General features: G+C 38.5%; 1 protein-coding gene across 1 annotated transcript in view; it reads right to left on the reverse strand.

Moving 5' to 3' along the window:
- sema6ba (sema domain, transmembrane domain (TM), and cytoplasmic domain, (semaphorin) 6Ba) overlaps window positions 1–26,143 on the reverse strand; it is a 112,512-nt gene that overhangs the window by 37,562 nt on the left and 48,807 nt on the right. Inside the window, exons 5-9 of the mRNA XM_036556668.1 lie at window positions 23,276–23,374; window positions 19,198–19,288; window positions 17,117–17,236; window positions 14,725–14,813; window positions 13,443–13,660 (exon numbers count right to left, since the gene is read on the reverse strand). Coding sequence (XP_036412561.1) covers window positions 13,443–13,660; window positions 14,725–14,813; window positions 17,117–17,236; window positions 19,198–19,288; window positions 23,276–23,374 — 617 coding nt within the window. The remainder of the gene's footprint in view (window positions 1–13,442; window positions 13,661–14,724; window positions 14,814–17,116; window positions 17,237–19,197; window positions 19,289–23,275; window positions 23,375–26,143) is intronic.

Raw genomic sequence — 26,143 nt, forward strand, 5'->3', positions numbered from 1 at the left:
GACACATATCAGTCCCAGAGAGGGAGAGAAGAGACACAGAGGAATGAGAACACAGACATAAAGCATGTAACAGACAGGAGAACATGTCAGACCAGACAGAAAAAAAGAGAAAAGTGAAGAAAAAGGAGGGTGGCAGACTAAAGCTAGTCTTTTTTTGCACACAATCTACAAGGCTAATGTATTTAACAAGTAATGGAAGCTTATACTTCACCAATGATGTAAACTGCATGTCTAAATTCTCTCACACTTGCCTCAAATCATGTCAATTTGTAAAGTAATCTCAAAAAGAGTGACCAAAAATGGATAAAAATACATTGCATAGCTAAAAGCAGTGGCAGCAGCCATACTGAACCTGGAATTTTGTCCATATTGTTGATAACAGTATGTCACGCAGTGTCAAAAAGCACATAAGCAAAACTACTACAAAGTCTTGGTCTTCACTCGTGTTCAGGTCTCAGTCTTGACTTGGACTCAACATTAAAGGCTTTTACTCCTGCTTTTAGCTATACAGTATATCTTTGTCCATTTCTAGAGTAACAGTATGTCATTAAGTGTCAGAAATAGAGTATGCGAGTGGAGCAGCAGACATTTCCACTCCTCACTTAAAGTGTTCTGTAATCACTCCACTCCAACTCCGCTCCAGGTTTTCTATTTTTCTGCTCCTCACACGTTCCTCGCTCACACATCAGAGAAAACCCACTCCATGTCCGCTCCTTAGGATTCATTCTTTTGATAGTTTTTGTCTTAAGTGTAGGGACAAGACACCACACTCTTAATTTTATGATTTTTATAATTTATCACCGTTATTAAGTGAGAAACTAATTAAACATTCTGCCCTATAGAGGTTGGTATGGGCTTGAAACACTGGCCCAATCAAAGGCCAGAAAACTGGTCAGGGTAAACAAATGCACGTTTTCAATCTTCTTTATCCTCTTTGCAGCAAAGACAATTGTCTGTATAATCTGTAAAACTTACAGTTGGTGAGGAATTTCCAGTATAGATTTGCCGAACAGCAGCGCAAATACTGCGTATGAATGGCTGTAGTGTGCAAGCTATAGCAGTCTCGCTGCCACATCACTAAGAGGTAATCAGTGTGGAAAAAAAGGGCCATGTGGCTCATGAGGTGGAAAGATGTTACAGTGATATTGGAGTGAAAGAGAGCACCAACACCCCAACTTTCTAAAAAGCTGCTCTGTGCCCTGGGCAAAATCACACTGCTCCACTCCCTGCTCCACTCCCGTCAAAAAGCACATAAGCAAGGTTTTTTCAGATTACTCCAAGTGGTTGAGGCAAGCGAGTGATGATTTAGGCTTTCAGTTTGCACAATGCTAATTGCCTGGGTATGGATAACAAACATGTCTTATCTGAGGCGAAACTGCAAAGCTCTGGTCACACCTTCTGTGAGTAAAATTAGCCTGGCAAAAAAGCCCTTTTACTTGAATGGGAAAGAAGGCATGGATGCAAAAACACAATTCGCTTCTGGTTGCTGTTAATTTCACTTTATTCCCAGCAGAATCTAAACCTGCGAGATGGACGTACTGCTTCTCATTCAACATAATGTTGCTTCTCACTCTGAAAAAAACTTGTTAGCTAGCCAGTACATTTCCTCCAAAACCACATGGCATTAGGACCTCCACATGCCCACCACCCCAGCGAAGAAAATAGCAAGGCAACAGTCCAGTGGGACGGCAGCTTAAATTAGATTTTTCACCCAAACTATTCCTTTAAGTCTCTCCACTGTCAGAAGCTGTGCTCTGAGGCGACGGATGATTGGGACGAGGCTGTAATTAGGGCCTGTACTGAGTCAAACCCCAGCTGGAGCTTGGGGGCTGGGGAGATGGTGGCTTCTTGGCGCCTGTCACCTGACACTGGGCCTGCTGGGATGCCGCCATTGGGCCAGAACTATGGCCAAGAAAGTCATCTGCCAAACGGCACTGCCCACAGGCAGACCAATGGTCGTGTCTCGAATCAGTCACAGTGACCGGTTCGCTGCTCCCTATTAGATTCCATTCAGTGGCTGCACGGATTGAACCAATAAATGTCAAAGTCCGCATGACATTACGGAATCCCCTCATTGTGCTCTGCTTTGCTTAGCTGCCTCTTCATGCTGTTTTTCCCCTTATTTGGTCCACATCAGTGAGCCAAAAGTGGACAGGAGAAGGGACAGAATTGAAACACAGCACAGGCCAAATAATAATTGACGGATTTTAAGGGACTGTCACTGAGGACAGCCAATCGAAAACTCTTTAAAGAGTGTAGAAAAATTTATAGACAGAGCAGGGCAGGGTGTAGTGTACAGGAACAAGGCAGTGTAGGGTAAGGGAACAGGACAGAGGAGTGGTCATGCTCTTATTTGGAACAATTCCAAAGACTGCAGCCTGTTGCCCTTATGGAGATGAGCAGTGCCAAAGATTTCATTGGCCACTCTACCAGTGACACACACAAACGCATAGAGTAGAGTGCTAAAGGCGCATAACCTTACTTATTATTTAAAAAACATAACATTTAACATTTAGAAGTTGAAGTGATCACTAAATGGTTAGTATCATTAGTTGTACTAATTACATAACTAATGACACAATTCATTATTTATTAAATTACATTTAAATAGTATAGAGAGTGTTCGCAAAATCCAGAAAAAGCATGTCATATTGTTGATATTCCGTCAGCATAATGTGTATGAACAGTCAACAGCTTCCAAATCAAAATATCAAGAAAAAGTCAGCTCGATTGAAGATGTTGATCTATACCAAATCAATAAGCTATTTTTAGTGTTGATTATGGGTTATTACCCATGATAGCTTATCCAGACATTTATAATTACCTTGTAAATACTGCATCAGCTTACACAGGAGATAAAAGCATACAAACCGTTAAAATCATGTATTTATTTAATCTGTAGAAGGGTCAGTGATTCTACCTGCACCATCAAATGATTGCAAAAGTGAGTAATTGCTATGTATCTATGTTTGCTTGGATTAATCAGGGTAGGCTTGACATTAGCTTAAGCTAATGTGAGCCCTGCTTATGTTCTGATGTTAACTGCATTGATTTTCCGGCAAAGAGATTAGCGTTAGGGTCAGGGTTAGATTCATTGGCATTCATTTATAATTGACTTTTGCAATCTTTTTATATCAAGAATGCCAATCGTGAACCGTTCTCAAAAGCTGAAAATAATCAAGGGCAAAACTAAAGATTTCTTGCTTCTGTCTACCTGTGACAGAGTGATAAGAGCAAACTTTGGCCTGAATGTTTTTCCTGTTAAACATTTTTCCTTCACAAGCTCAGCTCTTCAGCCTCTTTCCCCTCATGGCATCGGTTAGTCGGCATGCAATAAAAGCTTACATCACTTTGTATTTTGTTGCTGTTGTTACTACAGCCAAACAGTGGCTCCACGAGCACCGCTGTCATTGCGGTCAACACCACGTTAACCGGAGGTATGTCAACAGTATCTGAGTCAAACACTATCGATAGCAAACTGTAAAACTTCAGACTTCAGTTAAAACAGAGACAAATCAGCGTTTTTCAGCTGTTTGAGAAATCCTTTTTTGACAGAACTGACTGGGCCCCACTGAACATCTCTGGGAATATCAGCAAAGGGCAAAGTCAAAAAGCACTGTGAAAGACAGCTGCAATTAGGTGGATTCTCCAATCCTGCAGAAGCTTCAAGATTCTGTTAGTTATTCAGCCAAGACATGTTTGGATATGTTTCAAACTATCTCCAAAACTAGGCTGTAATAGTTATGTGCTCACAGATCGCTCCATGTGAGTTTTTAGTGAGGAATTTTAGTTTTGGTCTTGTTATTAGCTGCAGGGACTGCATTGTAGAAAAGTAAACCCCTATTAAAAACCTGTCAGTTTCCACACGGCTCCAGATAATGAGCCTTTCATTTTAGAAAAACCTTCAGTCTGAAGGACAGAACTGAAGTGCTACATGCAGTAAATGCAGTGTTTAAAGGAAAGAGGCAAAACAACTTGGTTAGTTGGTTGTTTGTATAGCAAGAATGCTAGCTAGCTATTGTAACTAAAGCCTTGAGTGCACTACACAACTTTTAAAGTCTCAACAGATTATAAAGACTGGGCATCTCACACTATTCGACTCTTTATTGCAGATTTTTTTGAGTGACTGAAATATTGAGGATCACACGACACATCTTTTAAGCTGTTGCTGAGCCGAAAAGAACTCACTGAACTTGCACAAACTCACGTGAATTCTCGTTAACTCTTGCGTTCTCCCGTTACTGGGAAAACCAAATAAACAAACGTGGAGCTGCTGCTGTTTTCTCTGCCGTTTGTACTGACACAGTACAAAGAACCAGCAGGTAGACATGTTTGATTATCATGGATTTAAAATGTGATCAGTGTGGTAATTTTTAGAGTTTTAAATGTACATAAACTCGATTGTGCCCATGCCTTAAACTCAGCTCATTAAAAAGCTTCGCTCCACACATGAGTGACTTTTCGCCATTTTTCTTTGTTTACTTGCTGTAGTTTCTTCTTTTGTGCTATCAATTTTCATTGGCTGGGCAGGAGTCCATTCAGTTGAGTTGTTGACCAGTTTACACAACTAGATCACGCTCAGAGTCGGGTGAAAAAATCAAACATGTTGATGTGCCCCCTCACACTACTCAACTCTCTCTCCAACTGTCGACTGACCCAAAAATCTGCAGACTAGAGCCAACTAGCACAGACTCGGCCAGACTGAGAATCAGGGCTTAAAATGGGGTAAAAGTTGTGTAGTGTAACCCCGGCTTAACCCAACTGAAGTGTTTGAAGAAACATGATTTAAAACTTATTGAAACATCAGCTGGATTAGCAAACAACTTCAGCTAATTAGCTATCGTGCTAGCTAGCATACTTGCTATTCAAACTACATGCTACACTGTTAACTGTTGTCAGGATTTCACAATATTAAATGCTATTTTTGTGAAATGCATTCATCATGTTAGTGTGAAAGTAACTTAGCTGAAGGTTTCTCTAATAACACAGCAAATTACTTTTAACTCTTCTGTTGCCATATGAAGGCTAAAGCAGAGAGCTAATAGCACTGATCTGGCTGTGTTTGAGCTGTATTTTTGGGTTGTGGGGTGTTAGAGCTGGTCTCTCTCACTCTGGCTAGTGAGGGCAGGTTCCTCTGAGTGTTCTGGTGTGTAAATCATGTCACTGTTTTTAACCCTTTGTTTATAATTTGAAGGCTAAAAGCAGAAATGTAGTGTAACAGTAGCGAGGGGGTTTTGGGTGATTTTGGAGCTGAATTTCTGGCTGATGGATGGTCATATGGTCACTCTGGATTGTGAGGGCAGAGTCTGATGAGTGATCTGTTGTATGAATCATGTCACTGTTTTAACCCTTTGTTGGAATAAGGAAGGCAAAAAACAGAGCAATAATATCAGGATTTTGGGTGACTTTCCAAGCCAAATTACTCACTGCTGCTCACATCACAGCTCAATGACGTCATGCTAGCTAGTTAGGGCCGGGTCTGCTGAATGTCCTGATATGTATGTGTGTAGCTTAAACCGTTCTGAAGTTAAGAAGGCTAGAACTGACCTACCGTTTTGGCCCGCAAGTTGCAAAATGTAAATTAAAATGTATCTAGTTAAAATGCATATTTGATTGAGGAATTCATGTACAGTGCAAAACCTGGTGAATAAATATCTTCATTGATATTGTTTTTTATCATAGTTTATCTTTTAAATTTTTTTTTTGGAACATCTGGTAAAACATCTATTTTTCATATATAGTTTACAGTTAAATACTGGCTACTAAGTTGCATTACTAATACAGTAATTGTGCAGTCAAGGTGAGTGTTAAATCCCAGTATACAGTTATTATTTTACCGTTATTTACTGTTTATATGGCACCATTAACTACTGTGAAAGTAATGCAACTGGTAGAAAGTAATTTACTGCAATTTTACAGTGAATTTTTTTTACAGCCAACAGTTTTAAGCTGTTTTCTTCTTCTACCTTCAAATAGCACATTTACTGCTTGTAGTGTAGGACATATTTCAGGACACATTCAATACACCAGTAAGGGAAGTAAAATGTAAGAACAACTTAATAAGGCAATAGAATAAGAAATACTGAAGCTCTGCTATGTACAGCGATGTCCTCAGACTTGTTTTATTGACTCCATTGCACTGTGAACAAAATGTAGGCCATCCAAGAATGACAAAAAGCAGGTTGTGTTTAGGGTGTATGTGTTAGCTGCTGCTGCTCCTGCAGGATATTATAAATGAGTTATAAGAGGAGAGACATGCTGAACAAGTGGGAGTCCTTTGTACAACTCACTCAGCCAATAAGCTGCTGGAACTCATCAGCTTCATCTCCAATCCAGCCAATGAACTGTCAAGATTCCCTGAGCTACAACCTCACCATTCTCTCTCTCTCTCTCTCTCTCTCTCTCTCTCTCTCTCTCTGTCACACTTTATCTCCCTCAGTTTCTACTCTTTCAGTATCTCTCAGTTTCCCTCCTCTCCCTTTCTTATATTTTTTTTCCTCTCTATCTCTCAATTCCTCTCCTCTCTCTCACTTTATCTCTGTCTGTGTCTTCTCTTTTTTGTGTCTTCTCAGTATCTCTCTCTCAATCTTTCTCTCTGTCTCTAACTCTTTTTCCACTTCTTTCTCTTTGCATCTCCCTGTTTCTTCCCTTTTTCTCTCAGTAACTCTCAATGTCTCTCCTTTCATTCTCTTTCTCTTTTTCTCTCTTTATCTCCCCTGTTTTTTACTCTTTCAGTCAGTATCTGTCTCCTTCGCTCTCTCTCTCTCTCTCTCTCTCTCTCTCTCTCTCTCTCCCTCTCCCAGTTTCCCTCCTCTCTCTTCCTCTATTTTTTCTCCTCCCTCTCCTTCTCTCTCAAGTCCTCTCCTATCGCTCTCTTACTTTATCTCTCTCTGTCTTCTCTTTTTCTCTCAGTATCCCTCTCTCTAAATCTCTCTTACTTTATCTTCCTCTTTCTTCTCTCTCTCTCTCTCTCTCTCTCTCTCTCTCTCTCTCTCCCGCTCTCTCTCCCTCTCTCTCTCTGTGTATCTAAATGTCTCCATTTTTAGCTACAAACCATCAAAAACTATGAACCATAATCTTAATCAGTCAGTCTGTTTTCTCTTTTGTCTCTATTTGGCCCTCGGTCCTGGTCACCTGCTGTCCGCTACACAAATGACCTCCTGGCACTATGCCTGTGTCAGTGTCCAGCACAGTGGGCATAGGCCAGCCTAGCCAACACCATGCCATCACTGTGCCAACACCATGACATCGCCGTGGCAACATCGTTCTATTGCTCTGCCAATACCATGGCATTTCCATGCCAACACAGTGATATCACCGTGCCAACATCAGCCCATCGTCTTGCCAACTCTGTGCCATCGCCATGGCAACACCTTGCCAACACTGGGCCATCAAACATCTTTCTCATCAAAGTATCTTTTACTGTGCAGAAGCAGCAGGCTGCACCGCTCTGGAGAGTCACGGCAAAACACGGCTGTCTGCTGTTCACATTCCTCCATTCACTCAGCTGAAAGGATTCAGGCAGACCAAATTGCCTCTGAATAAAGCTCACAGGAGAGTAGCACATCTCTAAACCTGATCTTTCAAGTATCTCATTAAACCTCCTAACCGGTAAGGGCCTGTATGTGGGCCTAGTCGCATAAGCATATGTTAGCTTCGTGGTAGTTAATGATTTATAAAATGCCTGCAGCGTAAAGGGTTAAACATTTCAATCATTTCAGTCATTTTCCACTATATTCTGCTGACATGTTCCAGGGAGAGAGTATAAAACAGAATATTACTTCTAATGTGAGACCAATGGAAAATATTCCGCAGCTCATATGGGATCAGCTCAAAACGTTGTCATATTCCTGTATTTCTGCTGCCAGGCTTGATTGGCAAAGTGATATTTAATTTGGATTTAATGGATGTTTTTTTTTTGTAGGCAAACCGCCCAGAGATACCACTGCTATATTTCATTCAGTGTAGAAAAAAATGATTCAAACGAAACAAGTTTAACAGACTGTAATAAAGATTTGCAGACACTTTACACTGTTAGAAATAAAGGGTCTGTGCAGGTACATTTTTCGTTCATCAAGGTACAAACAGTGTAAATGTGCCCTCAAAGGTACAACAGTGGTTTTAAGGCCCAAGTGTGTACCTTAAATAAGTTTTCCAAGGTGAAAAGTACGTATTAGTACCTATTTATACCGTAATGTTTTGCAACAGAGCAATAGAAAATGAAAAGCCTGGAGGCGAGACGGGGTGTGTGGAGTCAATACAACTTAGAAAATATAATTTCGATGGATTTTGGTACAATTATGTTCCCTGACTAAAGGTACTGAGATGTACCCTTGAGGGTACCACCCCAGTGACAAGAGGGGAACTACCCCAGTGACAGTTTACTACCTTTTTTCTGAGAGTGTATTAGAAACTCTTACCTTGTAGCTCCACCTTGCTGATATACAGAGACTGTAGGTGTACATAGACTGCAGCCCATCTGTTGATGCACGGTTTGTGTTAGCCGTTCTCAACAGTTTCTGACCACACAGCCACTCTTGGCTGGGTATTTATGGGTGGTGTATGGTCCACTCTCAACCCAGCAGTGACACTGACATGTATAAAAACTCCAACAACACCACTGTGTCTGACACACTCATACCATCACCACACACACCAGGTTAGTGTTACTGCTGTGCTGAGAATGATTCACCACCCAAATAATATCTGGTCGACGGTAGTCCTGGTCAGAAACTGACCAGTGATGGATGGAGTAAAGGGCAGATTACAAACATAACAACCAATGTACAGTCCATAATTGTATGCCTACACAGTGGACCTATAAGGTAGGTGGAGCTCATAAAGTGGTGAGCTTTATGTACAAGGTAGGTGTTTCTAATAAAGTGTGGAGAGTGTAAACAAGAATAATTGCATTCCTCACATACACTGTGAAAAAAAAGCAACTTTAAACTTTACATTTTAATGCTTGTGTTTTGTTTGGTTTTTAGTACTGGATGTACTTCGCTTTTGATTCGGTTTAAATGTCTAACGAACAGGTCATTTTGACCCAAACATAACACAAGGGTAAAAATAACACGCTTCACAGCGTTTCTGACTGAACTTGAGGGAATGGGAGTTCAGCAATGCCCTAAAGTTGAGTTAACTCAACTAAAAAAAAAGCTTTGAAGTGAAATGCGAACCCAGTTCATGGAAGAGTGGGCTGTGGACAGCAACTATCTCAAGAGACTGGGGTAATATTTACCTGACCAGAGTGAAGCTGTCAGCAAATAAAGCATTAGAAAAGAAATGATGCATGTGAATAACTTTTTGTCTGTTGATCTTAAAGGAGAGCTCCACCGATTTTTACTTAATCATTCAGTGGTTTAGATGTAAACAAAATCATTCAGAGTGGTTTGGTATGAAATGTGCCTTTCCAGAGAAATTTACCAGGTCAGAACTGTTCAACATTACAGTGCTAGGAACCAGACGTGCAAAGCATTTAATGGCTCTAAAAGCTATGTCCCATTAAGTTATTACACAAAATGGTTATAGATGTGTTGCTTGATACCTGAGACATTGTTTTGTGATAGTTTTGTTATAAAGTTTTGGCCTAAAACTTATTTTTAATACAAACTATTACGCCAGCAATACGTCCGTGTTTCCTGTCAAAACCGCATTTTCAGCTGAGATCAATGCACACGAGCTAATGTGCTTTTGTAGTTCATAGCCTGTAGCTACAACCTTTCAACATTATAAAGATGAAGATATGATGACAATAGTTTCATTCATTAACATCCTTAGAATACATAACCTTCATCAAGTTTAGACTGAGTTCTCTTTGAATACTCTTTCAATGTGCTCATAAACATCCAACAATGTCCATCAATGCTAAAAAATCTTTCACTCATTGTGTTCAGTTACACATTTCCACCAGAGAGGTCCTCAAATCCCCAAAAATTACATAGTGCAGCTTTAACTGCTAATTTGTGGAGATTACCACAAGCAAAAAAGCACCACTGCAAAAAAAAAAACAAACTTTATTTATTTAACTAGTTACTGGGCTGCCTTGAAATTTTAAGTTACAAATGTCCAATAATTTGTTCTCATATCCAGACTTTGAAACAGTGTGTTGTAATCACTTTTGGTTGTTATATTATTAGACCATGAAAATGCACAGAGCAGAGCAGCTGAGTACTTAAGTGTGTAGCGTGTAACATTTGCCTACCCTGTGTTGCATCACTCATTATAGAAATCCTAACTGCCTCTGAAAGCCACATAAACACAAGAACTGTGTGTTGTAATCTTCATGAAATGGATCTCCACGGCTGAGCAGCTGCACACAAGCCTAAGATCACTATGTACAATACCAAGCGTCAGCTAGAGTGTTCTCTGGAGTGATGAATCATGCTTTACCATCTGGCAGACTGATGGACAAATCTGAGTTTGGCAGATGCCAGAAGAAGACCACCTACTGGAATGCATAGTGCCTACAGTTAAGTTTGGTGGAGGAGGGATAATGGGTTGGTGTTTTTCAGTGTTTGGGCCCCTTAGTTACAGGGAAGGGTAAGGTTAATGCTACAGCATACAAAGATACTGGTAACACTTTCTATGAAAACCATGTCTATAAGAACTTATGAACACATTCATAACACATTATAATGTGTAATTTGTAATTTTCAAAAGGTTCTATATAGAACCATCTATAGCACATTGTGCATCAATCTGAAGAACACTTTTGCAAAGCAAAGTACTTTTTAATCATGCAAATTGTTCTATAAGTGTTCATGGTTCTATATAGAAACAATTTTCTGTACTAAAGAACTCTTGAAAAAACATATTTTTAAGAGTGTACAGTACAATACAGTATTATCAGCCTAACACAGGATGCTGTATAGAACTGTAAAGGGCATTTAAAGTATAATTTTTGCTTGAACATTATACCTAACTGTAGAAATTACAGAAATTCTTTACAGTGCAAAGTTGAATTGGAACCTACGCCGCTTAGTTGTACAGAAGAAGAGGAAGAGAAAGAGGAAGCAGCGGAAGAAGAAAGCCTGTGATTTGACATTTATTAGGTACTTGAGTGAATCTCCACTTCTGAATCAAACTGCCAGAATGACTCATCTGTTTTTATAACCCCCCGACTACAGCTTATTACCCACACTTCATGTCTCTGTAACAGCAAAGCTCCATGCTCTTCTCTATCCTTCCACTTAGCAGGTGTATCTCTTCCAACAGGGCTTTATGTTCAACATTCATGGGCTTTAGCGCTATTGTGAGACGTGTCACACTTACGGAAAGTACATTATACTTTTACTGCTGCCGTTTGTGTCAGCCGGGCCGAACACACATGCTCCGGCTTGATTTCATGCTCATTTTAATACGTTTATTCCTCTGAGGGGGGTTTTCAGGTGCGACTGTGCCAGAATAGAACACTGTTCTCAGTTTCCAAGGAGACATTTGATTCGCGGTGCAAAAGTGCCGATCACTCGTGGCACTTTCAGGCGGCAGCCATTTTGGGCCTTTGTAAGGTAGAAACCTCGCACTAAGGGCTGCCAGTTGCCAAGGAGACGTTGGACGTCAATATAAAAGCTGCACTTTCACGATGAAGGGCTGCGTATATTTGTAAGACGTTTTGTGTCCGTTCCACATGCCTCAGAGTGTCTGATCTACTGCCCTCTCGTCCAGCTCAGGACCAGATGCCGCAGATGAGGGTTATCGCTGAGTTTATGTGCTTATGTCCTTCCTATGTCCCTCTCTCGCTCGTTCTACCTCTGTTATGAATGTTATTATCGCTGGCATTTGCCATAAATGCCCTTTTCAAAACATCTCTGTATAATTTGTTCCAGGGTAACGTTGCATCCTCTGCTTATATGTATTCTGGGGGTGTGCTTCAGTGTCGTGCTTGTGTGTTTGTGTGCTTCTGTGTACGTGTTACTGTGGTTATTATTGTTGTTGTGGTACACTAAAATGAAGCTACTGATATTGTTTATTATTTAAACAACAATAATAACAATGCAAAAACTAAAACAAAACTAAAAAAGCAAAAACTGTTACCATTAAATTGTTTTCACATACTGAACTAAAAATAAAAATAACAATGATAATGGACTAAACTGAAAATGATTAACACAATTATTATTTATTTATACAAAGTAATTTATTGCAATTAGAACTAAATTAAATAGTACAAGAAAGGGGATTTTTTTCTGAAAGTCTGAAAATGGTTGCATTTTCTAGATGAGAAATGAAATCTAGTCCATAAAATGTCAACACACAGCATATTGTGTATATCAGTGGCTACTAAACTGTATATTATATTATTATGACACTTAACACTAAAGTATCTAGAAATAAAAAATGGGACAAAATAGTGCCAAATGATTAAAATAATGAATTGCAATGTATTGCACTATTTTGCATCGCAAACTGTAACTAATGGCATTCGTTTTATTTTCTCAAACTTCACTCCAATAAAATCTTTTTTTTTCCATTTAAAAAGCAATGCATTTTGCTATAGCTACAGTTGTATGCAAATGTTTGGGCACTCCTGGTCAGATTTCACATTTCTTTTGGTTTACTAAGTGAAAATAAGTTAAAACATCCTCTATAGGGAACAGACGTCTGCACATTTTAATGCACTATTGCTGTTTATTTGCTGAATTAAACATAAAGTAACATATAAAATGTGACCTGTAAAAGTTATGACACATTTTATATTTTTTTCCAATATGTTAAACTCAGCAAATAAATAGAAACTGTGCAGCAAAGTGCCAAATTTAGTTTCCTACCTGTAGAGGATGTGTTCTAGCTTTTCATACAACTGCATATGATTGGACTGCAGAGTTCACACAACCCTAAACCTGAAAATCATGCAATTTCCATAGAGTGAACACAATTTCCCATTTTCATCGCTGACATCCAGTGAGAGCAACAGTGGCTGCATGTTCCAGCCAATAAGTGTATATATCATATATATCATGTATACAGTCCAACTCCTCTGTGACTATAGCCTCTCACTCTGATTCATACAGCTCATGGATTCAGAGGAGGCTCTTAAGAGGAACTGGAGTGTTCCACTTCGCTGCTCCAGTTTGTTAGTTTGCTCTAGTCTGCCAAACATACTGAAGGTATCACTTTAAAATCCATTTAAAAATTGTATTTGAACAAGAACTCTATCGTAGCAACATAAAGAGTGCAAGCAGCTGGGCTTCAGCCTGCCTTGCTAGGGATGGTTTGAAGGGCACACTAAAACATCTGTCACAACATAAAAAAAGAATTGTAGCGTTAATAATGTACCGCATTAACATGTTATTAATGCTTTAATTTAGATAGATAGCCCTTATTGAAACTAATCTGAACAACACAGGAAGCCTAAAATAATCTGGAAGCAAAAGTACATTATAAATCTATCATGTACAATAGAAATCTACCAAAAACGTTGGTTATAACTTCTTGTGTACCTGTTAGGGGGTGTCGAGAAGACCCCGAGTATGATGTCTCTGCCGTGCATGCGTATGATGGGGCTGGTAGACTGCAGGAGGTTGAAGTAAAAGTGGGAGTCTCCTGGAATGGAGCAGTTAAGCCTGGCCTTCAGGAACGATGTCCACTGCTTCTCCAGCACACGCTGAGAACCTCCCAAGTCACCTTTACAAACACGCGCCACGCGGGACACCATCACCTGAAACACACATACATAATGCAGTGAAGGGATTGTTCACTAACATTAAAAAGTTTGGAGTAAATGTTTTCAGTAATATAAAAAGGTTCTTGCCGATAACTGTACAATTGATTGTAACATGCTAGTCCTGTACAACTTCACAGATATTAAATAGTTAATTAAAAAAGACATTTTACATGTGTCCAAAGTAATGAATGGATCTAAAAGTGATTCTAAAATTCACTTTTCAGTTAAGATTCAGTTTTCTTGTGTAAAACCGACCAAAAAAGTTTTATTAAAAATATTGTGTGTAGGGGACATTTATGTATGTTGCCTTGAGGCAACCTTGTATGACAATGTAAGGAAATGGTACAGAGTGTCAAATGAAAAACAAGATTTTATTCATCTAAATATTTGGAATGAAACTGATCTTTAAATACTAAAAATGTTAACAAAGCCAATGACACTGGTTAAACATACAGCTTGCTCACTGCTTCCTGACAGAATTGACTGGAATGTACTTCTTGCCACTAATGCTGCAAGACATTAAATACTAAATAAGTTAGTTTCCTTAAAAAAAAATTTAATTAAAAAATGTACATAAAAAAAAACAATAACTGTAGTGTTCTCTCAAATGGCTACATAAATGGCCCTTCACTTGCAATGTTCCACAAGCAGCACTGTGACAGAAAATGCTTACCAGGAGATGGTGTGACCAAGTACAACCTTTTCATTGGTTTATTCAAACTCCTCCCTTCATTATTAACCCATTTATTATTGTTAAATATGTATCTCATTATTGTAAAGTGAGAAAAATGGATTTGTTGCCCTGCGGCAACATCGTGAAATGGAGAGTTAATAACTTCTTGATCCAAAAAACAACAATTAAGTACTGTTGTGTCTAATTTATAAGAAGTTATTATTGTACATACAGTAACAAAAATGTTAGTGTGATAAAATATTCCAATGAAAATGGTAGTTTATAAGCACAGAGCTGCCAAGTACATGAACGTACAGCATTTTCAGCAGGATGTTCTCATTTTTGTTACTTTAAGCAGGAAGATTTATGTTTAGTGATGAATTACCTTTTCTAGGTAGTTGAACTCCATAGCCATCTCTCTGAAGAAGAAGTAGATATGAGGTCCCCATTCCACAGCACTCACAAAGTAGGGCTCTGTTACACAAACACACACAAAGAAATGAGGGTGGGCGTTTTAATCCGGGGTGGCTATGAAGTCCAAATAAATAAAAGTCCAAATAAATAAAGACTATCATCTAGAATTGATAGAATTGAGCTACAACTATTCCATTTGTAGCAACAGAATCAGTAACCACAACAGAGAGAGAGAGAGAGAGAGAGAGAGAGAGAGCCACAGATAAAACCACTACAGTGTATGTGCATAGCATAACAGATCAGCAGTCACGGAGGGAACGTTCAGGCAGCGCTCTGTGGTCTCTCTCTCTAACCCAGTGGAACATATGATCTAATACAGTGACTGTAGCTGTTTTCTCAATACAGAACAGCTACAAAGACTCCAAATAGATCTTTGTCACTAAGAAGTCAGTCGGTTGAATGTATATAAGTGCAGGTTCGACCTTTTGTGATTATTACTCTCTTTTCACTCTGTAAAGGAGCTTTATTACATTTGTACATAACATAAGAAAAATGTACATAAAAACAGCCGGCAATGATTTACAGGCATCAAATTAAATATATAAGTTAATATATACATTAGTAAAGTTAATTAGTTGAAACATTAAATATTTTGTTTGTGTATTGTTTATAATTGAATAGGGGTCAAATCATTGCTGTCTGTTTTTATGTTCATTTTTCCTACAGTCCCAACAAGTGTAGTACTGTTTAACTACCACACCATGAACTCAAGATCACATAACAGCAGTTACATGCACTTCTATCAGTCATTAAGACTAGAAAGACAACGAAACATCTACTAAATATAATATTACAGGATAAACAAATTAAGTAAAACACAAAATCATCACGGTTAGAATACCAAAACCAATACCAAGTGTAGATGAAAAGATCTAAGGTTTTATAATGTCGGCATAATTAAATGGTTGAGATGTGAACAAAGCCATTCAGAGTGGTTTGGTGTGAAATGCTTTGTTCTAGAGAAACCCAGTCCGATTTGTGCACAGTGTTGATAGGAACCAGACATCAGAAGAGTTTAATGCCTCTAAAAGCTACATCACACAAAGTTGTTTCATTAAATGGTTTTGAATATGCTGCCTAACGCCTGATATATTATTTTACAAGAAGGTTGAGATAAAGCTTTAGTCTATCCGTGGTGGGGATATGTGCAGGGAAGTAAACCATGATCATCATTCCATGGAAAAACTCAGAGGACACCTGTAGGTTCACTGTTGGTTTGGATAGTAAATAAAAAGAATTTCAAATTTTGATTCATCTGACCACAGGACACTTTTTGATTTTGCCCCAGTCCATCTTGAATAAGCTTTGGCCCAGAGAAGATGGTGGCGTTTCTGGACCGTGTTGACATATGGCTTCTTCTTTGCATGATACAGCTTTAACTTGCATTTGTGGATTGCATGACAAACTGTGTTCACAGACAATGATTTCTGAAAGTGTTCCTGAGCCCATTCAGTGATTTCCAGCCCAGAATCATGCTTGTTTTTAATGTAGTGCCGCATGAAAGCCCGAAGATCACAAGCATCCAATATTGATTGTTGGCCTTGTCCCGTTGCGTACAGGGAATTCTCCAGATTCTCTGAATCTTTTGATGATTTTATGCACTGTAATTGGTGGGATATTCAAAGTCTTCGCAATTTTACGTTAAGGAACATTTTTCTGAAATTGTTCCAAATTTTTAGACACAGTTTTGCTCAGATTGGTGAACTTCCACCCAACTTTGCTACTGAGAGACTCTGTCTCTCTAAAATGCTCTTTTTATACCCAGTCATGTGAGTTGGTTGCAAATTGCTCCTCCGGCTGTTTTTTTATTAGTACCACTTACTTTTCCAGCCTTTTGTTGCCCCGTCCCAACTTTTTTGAGATGCGTTGCTGCCATCAAGTTCTAAATGAGTTAATGTTTTTCATGAAATGGTAAAATGTCTCACTTTCAACATCTGATATGTGTTCTATGTTCTATTGTAAATAAAATATGAGTCTATGAGATTTGCAAATCATTGCATTCTGTTTTCATTTACACTTACTTATTTACATTTTACACAGCATCCCAGCTTTTTTGGAATTGGAGTTGTATATAAAATGACAAAAATGATTAATATGACAAATGATTCTCAACTATTACTTTAAAAGGACAAAAGCAATGTAATTCTTGTGTTATAATCTTAGTGAGGTGCCTGTGTGAAATTCATTTTTGCTTTGTCCTTATATGACTTATTGCTAATCAATGTCCAGGCCGACTGACACACAGATACAGCACAGCACAGCACAGTTGTGGCACACAAAATTCCCCAGTGAGAATGACTCACCTCTGAACCATTTGGAGTCGTGTTTGATGGTGCGGAGGGCTGGGCCTTCTCCCAGGCTGCGGTAGATTACAGCATCGATGGCCAGGAAATCTGTCACTGTACCCGTGAACAGGCTGCCCTCTGGGCCAAAGGTCAAAGAACAGAGGTCAGTTACCAGAGGAAAGGATCGATACTATGACACAGTGTAATGTATCAATAAAAACTGACACCAATAAGTGCTACAGAAATGTGACATACCCTTCAAAACCTGGCTTTACACAATAAAAAGTGCCAACAAATGTGTAATCGCAATACTTAGCTTATTAAGAGGCATAACTGTACAGTTAAAAACAATTCTGTAATGAAAATTTCATTTGTGTGTATCTAATAAAAAAAGAAATGTAACTTTATTACACTGGCTTTGTGCATTTTCAAATCATCACTCTTTAAAGAAAGCATTATATCTCTGAAATTGTGACTTTGCAGGGGAAGAAAAAATGTTATTAAGTATAATGTATATCGAGCGGCTGCTTCATCATGCACATCTCCTTGTATCTACACTCTTTGTCCATTTTATCAGCTCCACTTGCCATATAGATACACTTTGTAGCTCTACAATTACAGACTGTTGACCATCTCTTTGTGCTTTGTTAGCCCCCTTTTACCCTGTTCTTTAACGGTCAGGAACCACTAGACCACCACAGTGCAGATGGATCATTCTCAGCACTCCTGCTGTGGTGGTGGTGTGTTAGTGTGTTATTGTGCTGGTCTGAGTGGATCAGTCGCAGCAGTGCTTTTGGAGTTTTTACACACCTCAGTGTCACTGCTGGACGGAGAATAGTCCACTAACCAAACATACCCAGGCAACAGCGTCCTGTGACACAAACTGTGCAGCAACAGATGAGCTACTGTCTCTGACTTTACATCTACAAGGTGGAACAACAATGTAGGAGTGTGTAATAGAGTGGACAGTGAGTGGACACAGTGTTTAAAAACTCCAGCAGCACTGCCATGTCTGATCCACTCGTACCAGCACAACACACACTAACACACCACCACCACGTCAGTGTCACTGCAGTGCTGAGAATGATCCATCACCCAAATAATACCTGCTCTGTGGTCTTGTGAGGCTCCTGACTAGAGGATAAAAGAAAGCTAACAAAGTATGAAGATAAATAGATGGACCACGGTCTGTATTTTTAGAGCTACAAAGTGCACTTGTATGCTGATAAAATGGACAGAGAGTGTAGATATAAGGAGGTGTACTTACTGAAGTGGCTGGTTGATTTGTGTTAAAGGGGAATTCCACCGCTATTTCAAATTTTCTGCATAATTCAACTAGTGAGGTGTAAAGTCATACAGAGCAGTTTAATGTGAAATGGCTTTTTGTAGAGAAGCTTATTGAAGCATTACAGTGGTGGTGATAGGAACCAGGGGTTGCAGTGACCACCATGCAAATATATTTTTTTCACTTTCAAACCACCAGTGATCCTACACATGTTGTATGAGGTTTGATATGTAATTTTGATAATGGAAGAATTATGATAAATCTGAAAATATAAGTTTTCTTTTTGTACTATTTTGCCTTACACAGCCCTGCATGTATCTCTATGCCAAAAAATTACATTTTGCCCAATAGCTTTTCTCAAAACTATCCTAAAACAACGTCTAAGGCATTATGCAGGCTATTAATAACCATTTTCATGCAAAAACTTTCTTTGAGGGAGCTCTTAGAGGCATTGAACTCTTCAGATGTCTGGTTACTATGACCACCATTGTGAACAGTAATTCTGTCCATGATTCTGACTCACTAGAATGGAGCATTTCACAACAAACTACTCAGAATGACTTTGTTTAAATATTGACCATTTAATTATGCAGACATATGGAAAAATCAGTGGAATTCCCCATTAACATTCCCTTTAATTTTATTCCAAGTAATTCTGGAGCATTTCTAAAAGCCCATTCATTATGAAATGTGCACATAATGTAAATGATGTAAACAAACCTTAGTTATGATGTTTTTACATTACCACAAAAATGCTTTAGCAAGCATTAATTTGTAAATGTTGTAGGACAGGCTGGAGGTTGTGCATGTTTACCTGCAAACAGAGCTACGTTGGCATGTTTGGGGTCATACGGACATCTGGCCATCCCGCTGATGGGCTCTCCAACCATTTCCAGAGTGTCTCTCTGAACATACACACACACAGACACATATATAGCACTTACTGACTGGTGGCAACAAACTGCACATGCATCAAATCCCATTTCCCCAACCAGCCATTGTAGCCCCGAGCTGTGACCAACTGGGAATTGAGATGGAGCTGGAAAAAAGTTCTAAAAATAAATCTGTATCTGACATCATTCAGCTCGCACTGAGATCCAACTACTGACACACTGAATGAGATAATGCAGGGTGACATTGTTCCAATTCATTGTCATATATTTTCCAAACATATCATGGCTTTGGATGATTTTTAGAGTGCTGTGAAAAAGTATTTGCCCCCAATTTCCTCTATTTTTGCATAGTTGTTGCAATAAATGGTATTAGATCCTCATATAAAATTAAGAAAGGTGTAGCATGAGGAAACAGAAAATGTTTTGCTACATCTCTATCACCCATGAGAAAAAGTAATTGCCCACCAAACTAAATAATGGATTGTGCCACATTTAGCAGCAACGACTGCAACCAAACTGACAACCAGTTGACTGTTGATGTGATGTTCTTGTTGTGGAATGCTTTCGGTCAGTCCACAGAACACTATTCCAAAAGACTCTGGGGTCATTAAGGTGTTTTTTGGCAAGTGTGAGATGACCCTTTATGTTCTTCATGGTTGCCCAGTCTCTTTCTAAAGGTGGAATTATGAACGCTGACCTTGTCTGAGGTGAACGGGGATTGCAGTTCCTTAGACAAACATGTCTGGGCTCTTTTGTGACTTCCTGGATGAGTGGTCGCTGTGCTCTTGGAGGAATACTTTTGGTAGGCTGGACACTTTTGGGAAGACTCATCACTGTTCCAATTTCACTGGAGTCCCACAGCCTTAGAAATAACTTTGTAGCTCTTTCCAGACTGATAAATTTCAGTATCTTTCTTTTTCATCTCTGCCAGAGAGTTTTTTGATTGCAAAAGAGTGTGCTGCATGTTCAGACCTTTTAGCCTACAAACATTGCTGGAAAGGTTCTATTTAAGCGATGTTTAGATTCAACAGGGCTGGCAGTAATCAAGTGTGGGTGTGTCTAGGTTAGCTGATCCCAATTATCAACTACATTTGGTTACATTTTTGAGTGAATAACTAAGCTGGCAATTACTTTTTCACACAGGTCCAGTTGGTGTTGGATAAGTTCTGTAATGGATAAGTAAAGGAATCATCATTAAAAACTGTATTTTATTTGTTTAGTTTTGTTTACAGGTTGTCTCTGTATTGTGTTCAATCTTGTTTGAAGATCTGAAGCAATTAAGCTTGACAAGTATGAAAACACAGAAGAAATCAGGAAGGGCAAATACTTTTTCACAGCAATGTATGTGCTCAGAACAAACTTGCAGGTGACTATTTGTGTTCTTTCTGCATGATGACATCCAACTGGCTGATGTCATGGCCTACTGAGGAAACATTTTACATGGCGTGGTGAGTTAGCATTAATGACTACTGAAAGGAAGGAAACTTACCATTTATTTGAACTGTTTTTTTGTTTTTTTTAAACAATACTAAACACTCAGCAAATGACGTACATTAAAGTTAACTAAGTTTTTATGAATCAGTACTAAAACTAAAAGCCAGTATTGCTCTGTGATATTTCACCCAGCACTAGACTGAAAAACAGTCAACCTACTTCATCTCCTGTTCTTTCCCTCTCTGTCAATATATAGACAAAAGAGGCAACTGCATTTAGTCTTTTTTTATCTAATACAAGAGATTAAATCAATAAGCTTTAGTGTTGGTTCAGAGTTTCACATAAGCCTACAGATCAAGCAGTGTGAAACACTATTAAAAAATGATATAAAATTGACTTTCTCTCACATATACTGACACACTCTCTCACACAAATGAGCTGAAAATCTGTTGGTGAGAGAAAAAAGAAGCTTAAACCTCGAACACAAAGTGTTCCGCAGCAAACAGCAACATTACTGTATAATAGGACTGCATTGTATATATTATTTATTAATCATTAGCAAGAGATTGGACTTAAACCAAGCATTTACCAATCATAGTGTTTTTAACATGTGCTGTGAGTATCCTGATTTAAAGTTGTAGAGTTTCTGTTGGTGTTTCAATGAATCAAAATATTGTCTAATCCATTAAAAGTGCATTATGTTCGTGGAAATAATGCAGGTCAAACATTAACCATGTTACATTATTGATTCCCCAAAGCATTTAACATATTGCAAAGTGTATTGCAATTGCAATATGTAGTTAGACCAGTCACAATAACATCATTACATTTTTGGGGATGCAAAAAAATTTAGGCTACCGAAACATTATAAAAATGGCACTTTCAAAACAGCCTTAGACTTTTACAAAAGATTAAATCTAAGACTTTACAAATACTTTAGGACATGAAAATGAGAAACTGTGATTAAAATGCTGCTTTTTTGCATTACTGCACAGACATGTTCAAACAGTTTGAGCAGCAGCAGATCAACAGTGAACAAAAAGTTGGCCGTGTGGAGCTATTTCATAGTTTCTGTGAGGAACATTAAACAGCAATTTATAATCTGTACTCATCTTGAGTGCACAGGTTTGATACTAACTTTTCAAAAGCCAAAAGGTTAAAGAGACTTTTCTGCTTCTGTTGTTTCACTGTATTCTGCCTATTGAGCGGGATGTTGTGTTTTTAGTTAGTATCAAACCTGTGCACTCAAGATGAGTACAGATTATAAATTGCTGTTTGAACATGTCTGTGTAGTAATGCAAAAAAGCAGCATTTTAATCACAGTTTCTCATTTTCATGTCCTAAAGTATTTGTAAAGTCTTAGATTTAATCTTTTGTAAAAGACTCAGGCTGTTTTCTTTTTCGAAAACCGAAAGTGCCATTTTTATAATGTTTCGGCGGCCTACATTTTTTTGCATCCCCAAAAATTTTATGATGTTATTGTGACTGGTCTAACTACATATTGCAATTGCAATACACTTTGCAATATTTGAAATGCTTCAGGAATCAATAATGTAACATGGTTAATGTTTGACCTGCATTATTTCCACCAACATAATGCACTTTTAATGGATTAGACGAATATTTTGATTCATTGAAATACAGTGAAACAACAGAATACAGTGAAACAACAGAAGCAGAAAAGTCTCTTTAACCTCAGGCTTTTGAAATGGCAAAAAAATGATCACAAACAACAGATACAAAGTGCAAAAAATATAATACCAAAAAATAATGAAATTCATTGCCTTGGATGACCAACCCGCTCTCTGTTGTTGAGGACACTGGATTTAATAGTGCATACTGTAGCCTACATACTGTAAGAAGTTTATTTAAGCAAACTGTTTTTATTTATGGTCAGTTTTGTCAAAGAACAAATTTTGTTCATCGTATGCAACTATTAAAGTACAAGTCTAAAAAGTGGCCAGATTGGCTGATTAGATATCTTGCTTCCCACCTGTTGACAGACATAATCCAAGCTCAAATAAACAAACATTACTCACCGCTGCCCTCTAAAGTTGATATAACACCAAGCCAAAAGTTTGAATGTTTGTTGTTGGGTTTTCTGCTTTCTTTAATTGACACATATGTGCCTCAACCCAGCTGATGAAATTCACATTCTGTATTTTCTACGACATAAACATAGGATTGTGAAAGCTAACAGCTGTGGAAAATAACTGCAGTCTGCTTAAATAACTGTAATCAGGCGATTATGTAATAACAGGCTTATATGTAATATTCCAGTATTGTGCCCATATTGTGCAGCCCTACTCTATAGTAGCTAACAGTGGCTATTAGCAGGGCACAGCCAGTGATAACAGTGTAAACCTCCAGAATGTCAAGACAAATGTTTCCAATAACAGTCGCTACAACCAATCATAAATCACTGAAACTACTGCGGTACATTGTGTGGTTCTAACTATGCACTCTGGCTTCTGAGCTTTGCCACATGTTTACTCAGTAAGATGCCAGTGCAGATTATTTTCTGGAGATTCCGCAGCCCGTGGGCACCAGGGTGGGGTCACTCACAGTGTAATTGGCACACAGTGGGTTGAAGGCGTTGGTGCCGCACACAAAAAGACCACCATGCTGACTCAGCAGAACCTTCATATAGTTACGGCACTCCTCCTGAGGAAAAAGAGGGGAGAGGGGTAGAGAAAGAGGAAGAGAAAGATATTAAACAATGGCTCGGCTAAAAATTCCTCAAATGTATCAATCAGTTTGCTTCTTTAGTTTTGCGCTGGATCTACCATGCTAATGTAGCTAACATGCAAAGGAAGTGTATACCTTGTTAGCATCATGCAAACTAAGTCCAAATCCTTCACATAAATTAGTCTTGTAGCTCAAGTGCAGAAAAAGCAAAACTGAGAATCAGATAACTTTTAATTTTCTGAAATTGCTCTTTTAACCAGTCATTTGCTAACTGCATAGCGGGCCATAAAGTGGGCCCCACTGCGCAGCTCCACCACAGGGATCATACCGTGTCAGTTCATAATGGAACCATTTCCCAGACATTCTGGAACAAGGGTCACCCAGACAACATGCTACTACTTTTATGGTGCATATCTGTCTTTGATGGTAATGGAGATAATTGCTTATTTTAACTCTTATCTAAACATGGACCTCCCATCAGAGCAACCCAGCAAGCTACTAAATAAACAAGGCTGTACATTCAAGAGTGAGGGCTGCTTTGGTTCATTGATGGACACCCATGAAAGCCTTTGAAGAAGTTATGTGTATTTCTTGAAACTGCTGCATAAAGACACCACTGCGCAGCTGCGTCCTGGGGACCACTTTTTTCTTTGTGTATTGAGTTTGACTGGGCCTCCTGGTGCAGCTGAACTCAGAGGGGGTTGACACTGAGGGTAGTTCTCTGAAGTGATTAGCTGGAGTGTTGAGAGCTGATGTGGTGTTACAGATGCTTGGGTCGTGTCTGTGTGTGTGTGTTTGACTAAACATCTGTTGCCTAACTTTATAGGTAAAAGACAAAACAATTGTATCTTTAATGTACATTAAAGATTTTATTCCAAGTAATTTCTCTTTCCATCTCTTTCCATCCATCTCCTTTATAGAAATGTTCGCACAATGTAAGGGGGCAGCTGCCATTATCAAATAAAATAAAAGATGTGCATGGAAAGTTTATCCTCATAAGAGATAACACATTATAAAATGAAGTCATGCTACCTAAATATGTAGAAAGTGAAGCATTTATAGAGGTCAAAAAGTAGTGCTCTTGCCACTGCCACGGTCGCCAGAGATCGAACTAAGCTTAAATTCAGCTGGGTCAGCAAGAAATACTGTGTTGTGACTCAGAGCCTCTGGATCCAGAATGCTGAGATGGTTATCTGTAATTTAAACTGTAACTAGAACCTGAAACAAGCATCCAATAATCAACAATTCATTCATTAGCCAGTTATACATTTTAGAGTTTAGACATCTTGTGCAAATCCATATCCCAAAAAGTTGCGACAGTGGGTAAAATACAAATAAAAACAGAAAGCCATGATTTATTATATTTGATTGAATATATTTTACAGATATTTAAACAAATATAGCAGCACAAAAAGATATTTAATATTTCACCTTATCAACTTTCCTGAGTTTTGTAAATATGCACTAATTCCACATTGCAAAAAAATACCAAAAATGTTGGGACAGGGGCAATGTAAGACTGGGAAGTTTGTGGAATGATCAAAAACACCTCTTTGGAAAACTTACATGTAAACAGGTCCATAGGTATCATGATTGGGTATAAAATTAGCATTCATGAAAGGCTCAGATGCCAATTTGCAAAAAACTATGTGAGTGAACAGTCCAACAGTTTAAGAACATTTCTGCAAGGAATTTAGGGATATCACCAACTACAGTCCATAACACTAATAAAAGTTTCAGAGAATCCAGAGAAATCTCCTTGTGAAAGGGCGAGGCTGAAAATCTATATGGAATGCCCGTTACCTTTGATTCTTTAGATGACACTCCACCATCAAAAAATCGACATGCTTCTGTAACGAACGTATACTTGAGAAAACCCTTGTCAGAAAACATTCATCGCTGCATCTACAAATGCAAATTAAGACTGTACCACGCAAAGCCATACGTCAATAACACCCACAAACGCAGTGACTGCAAAATGTGGAAATATGTGCCATGGTCTGTCCATGTTTCAAATTGTTTTGGATATAATGGACACCGTGTTCTCTGGGCCAAAGAGGAAAAAGATCCCAATTGTTACCAATGCAAAGTCCAGCATCAGTCATGGTGTGGGGGTGTGTTAGTACCAATGACAAGGGTAAGTGGCACATCTGTGGAGGCATCATTGATGCTGAGGGGTACATACACATTTTGAAGCAACATATGCTGCCATCTAGACTATGTCTTTTTCAGGGACATTCCTGCTTGATTCCAAATGATTACTGAACGTTGATAAACAGAAAGGTGATGTAATACAGTGACAAACAAGCTCCTGTCTCAACTTTTTTGCACATGTTGCAGGGATCAAGTTTAGAATGTGTGTATATGCAAATAAGGCAGGGGTTCTGTTTAGAAACATAAATATAGGACAATTTCATGCTTAAATGGTTCTTGGCATGGTGAAATGGTTCTTCAGATTGGTGGAAAATGTGTTGCTTGACATCATAACAATAGAAGTACCCTTTTCGGTGCTATAAAGAACCACATACAAATCATTCTCCATCAATCTAAGGAACAATTTCATCATGCAAAGAATCATTTAAGCATGCAAACGGTTCTCTGACTGTTCATGGTTCTATTACTAAAGAAATCATTTTTAAGAGCAGTGTAGTCATATAACACTGTTATATTACTAAACAAAATCTGTCATGACATGTTTATAGCATAGTAACATTATGTAACAGGGTTCAGCGAAGCGCTACCCAA

Source organism: Colossoma macropomum, unplaced genomic scaffold (genome assembly GCF_904425465.1).
Source record: "Colossoma macropomum unplaced genomic scaffold, Colossoma_macropomum, whole genome shotgun sequence".
Classification (NCBI taxonomy): Eukaryota; Metazoa; Chordata; class Actinopteri; order Characiformes; family Serrasalmidae; genus Colossoma; species Colossoma macropomum.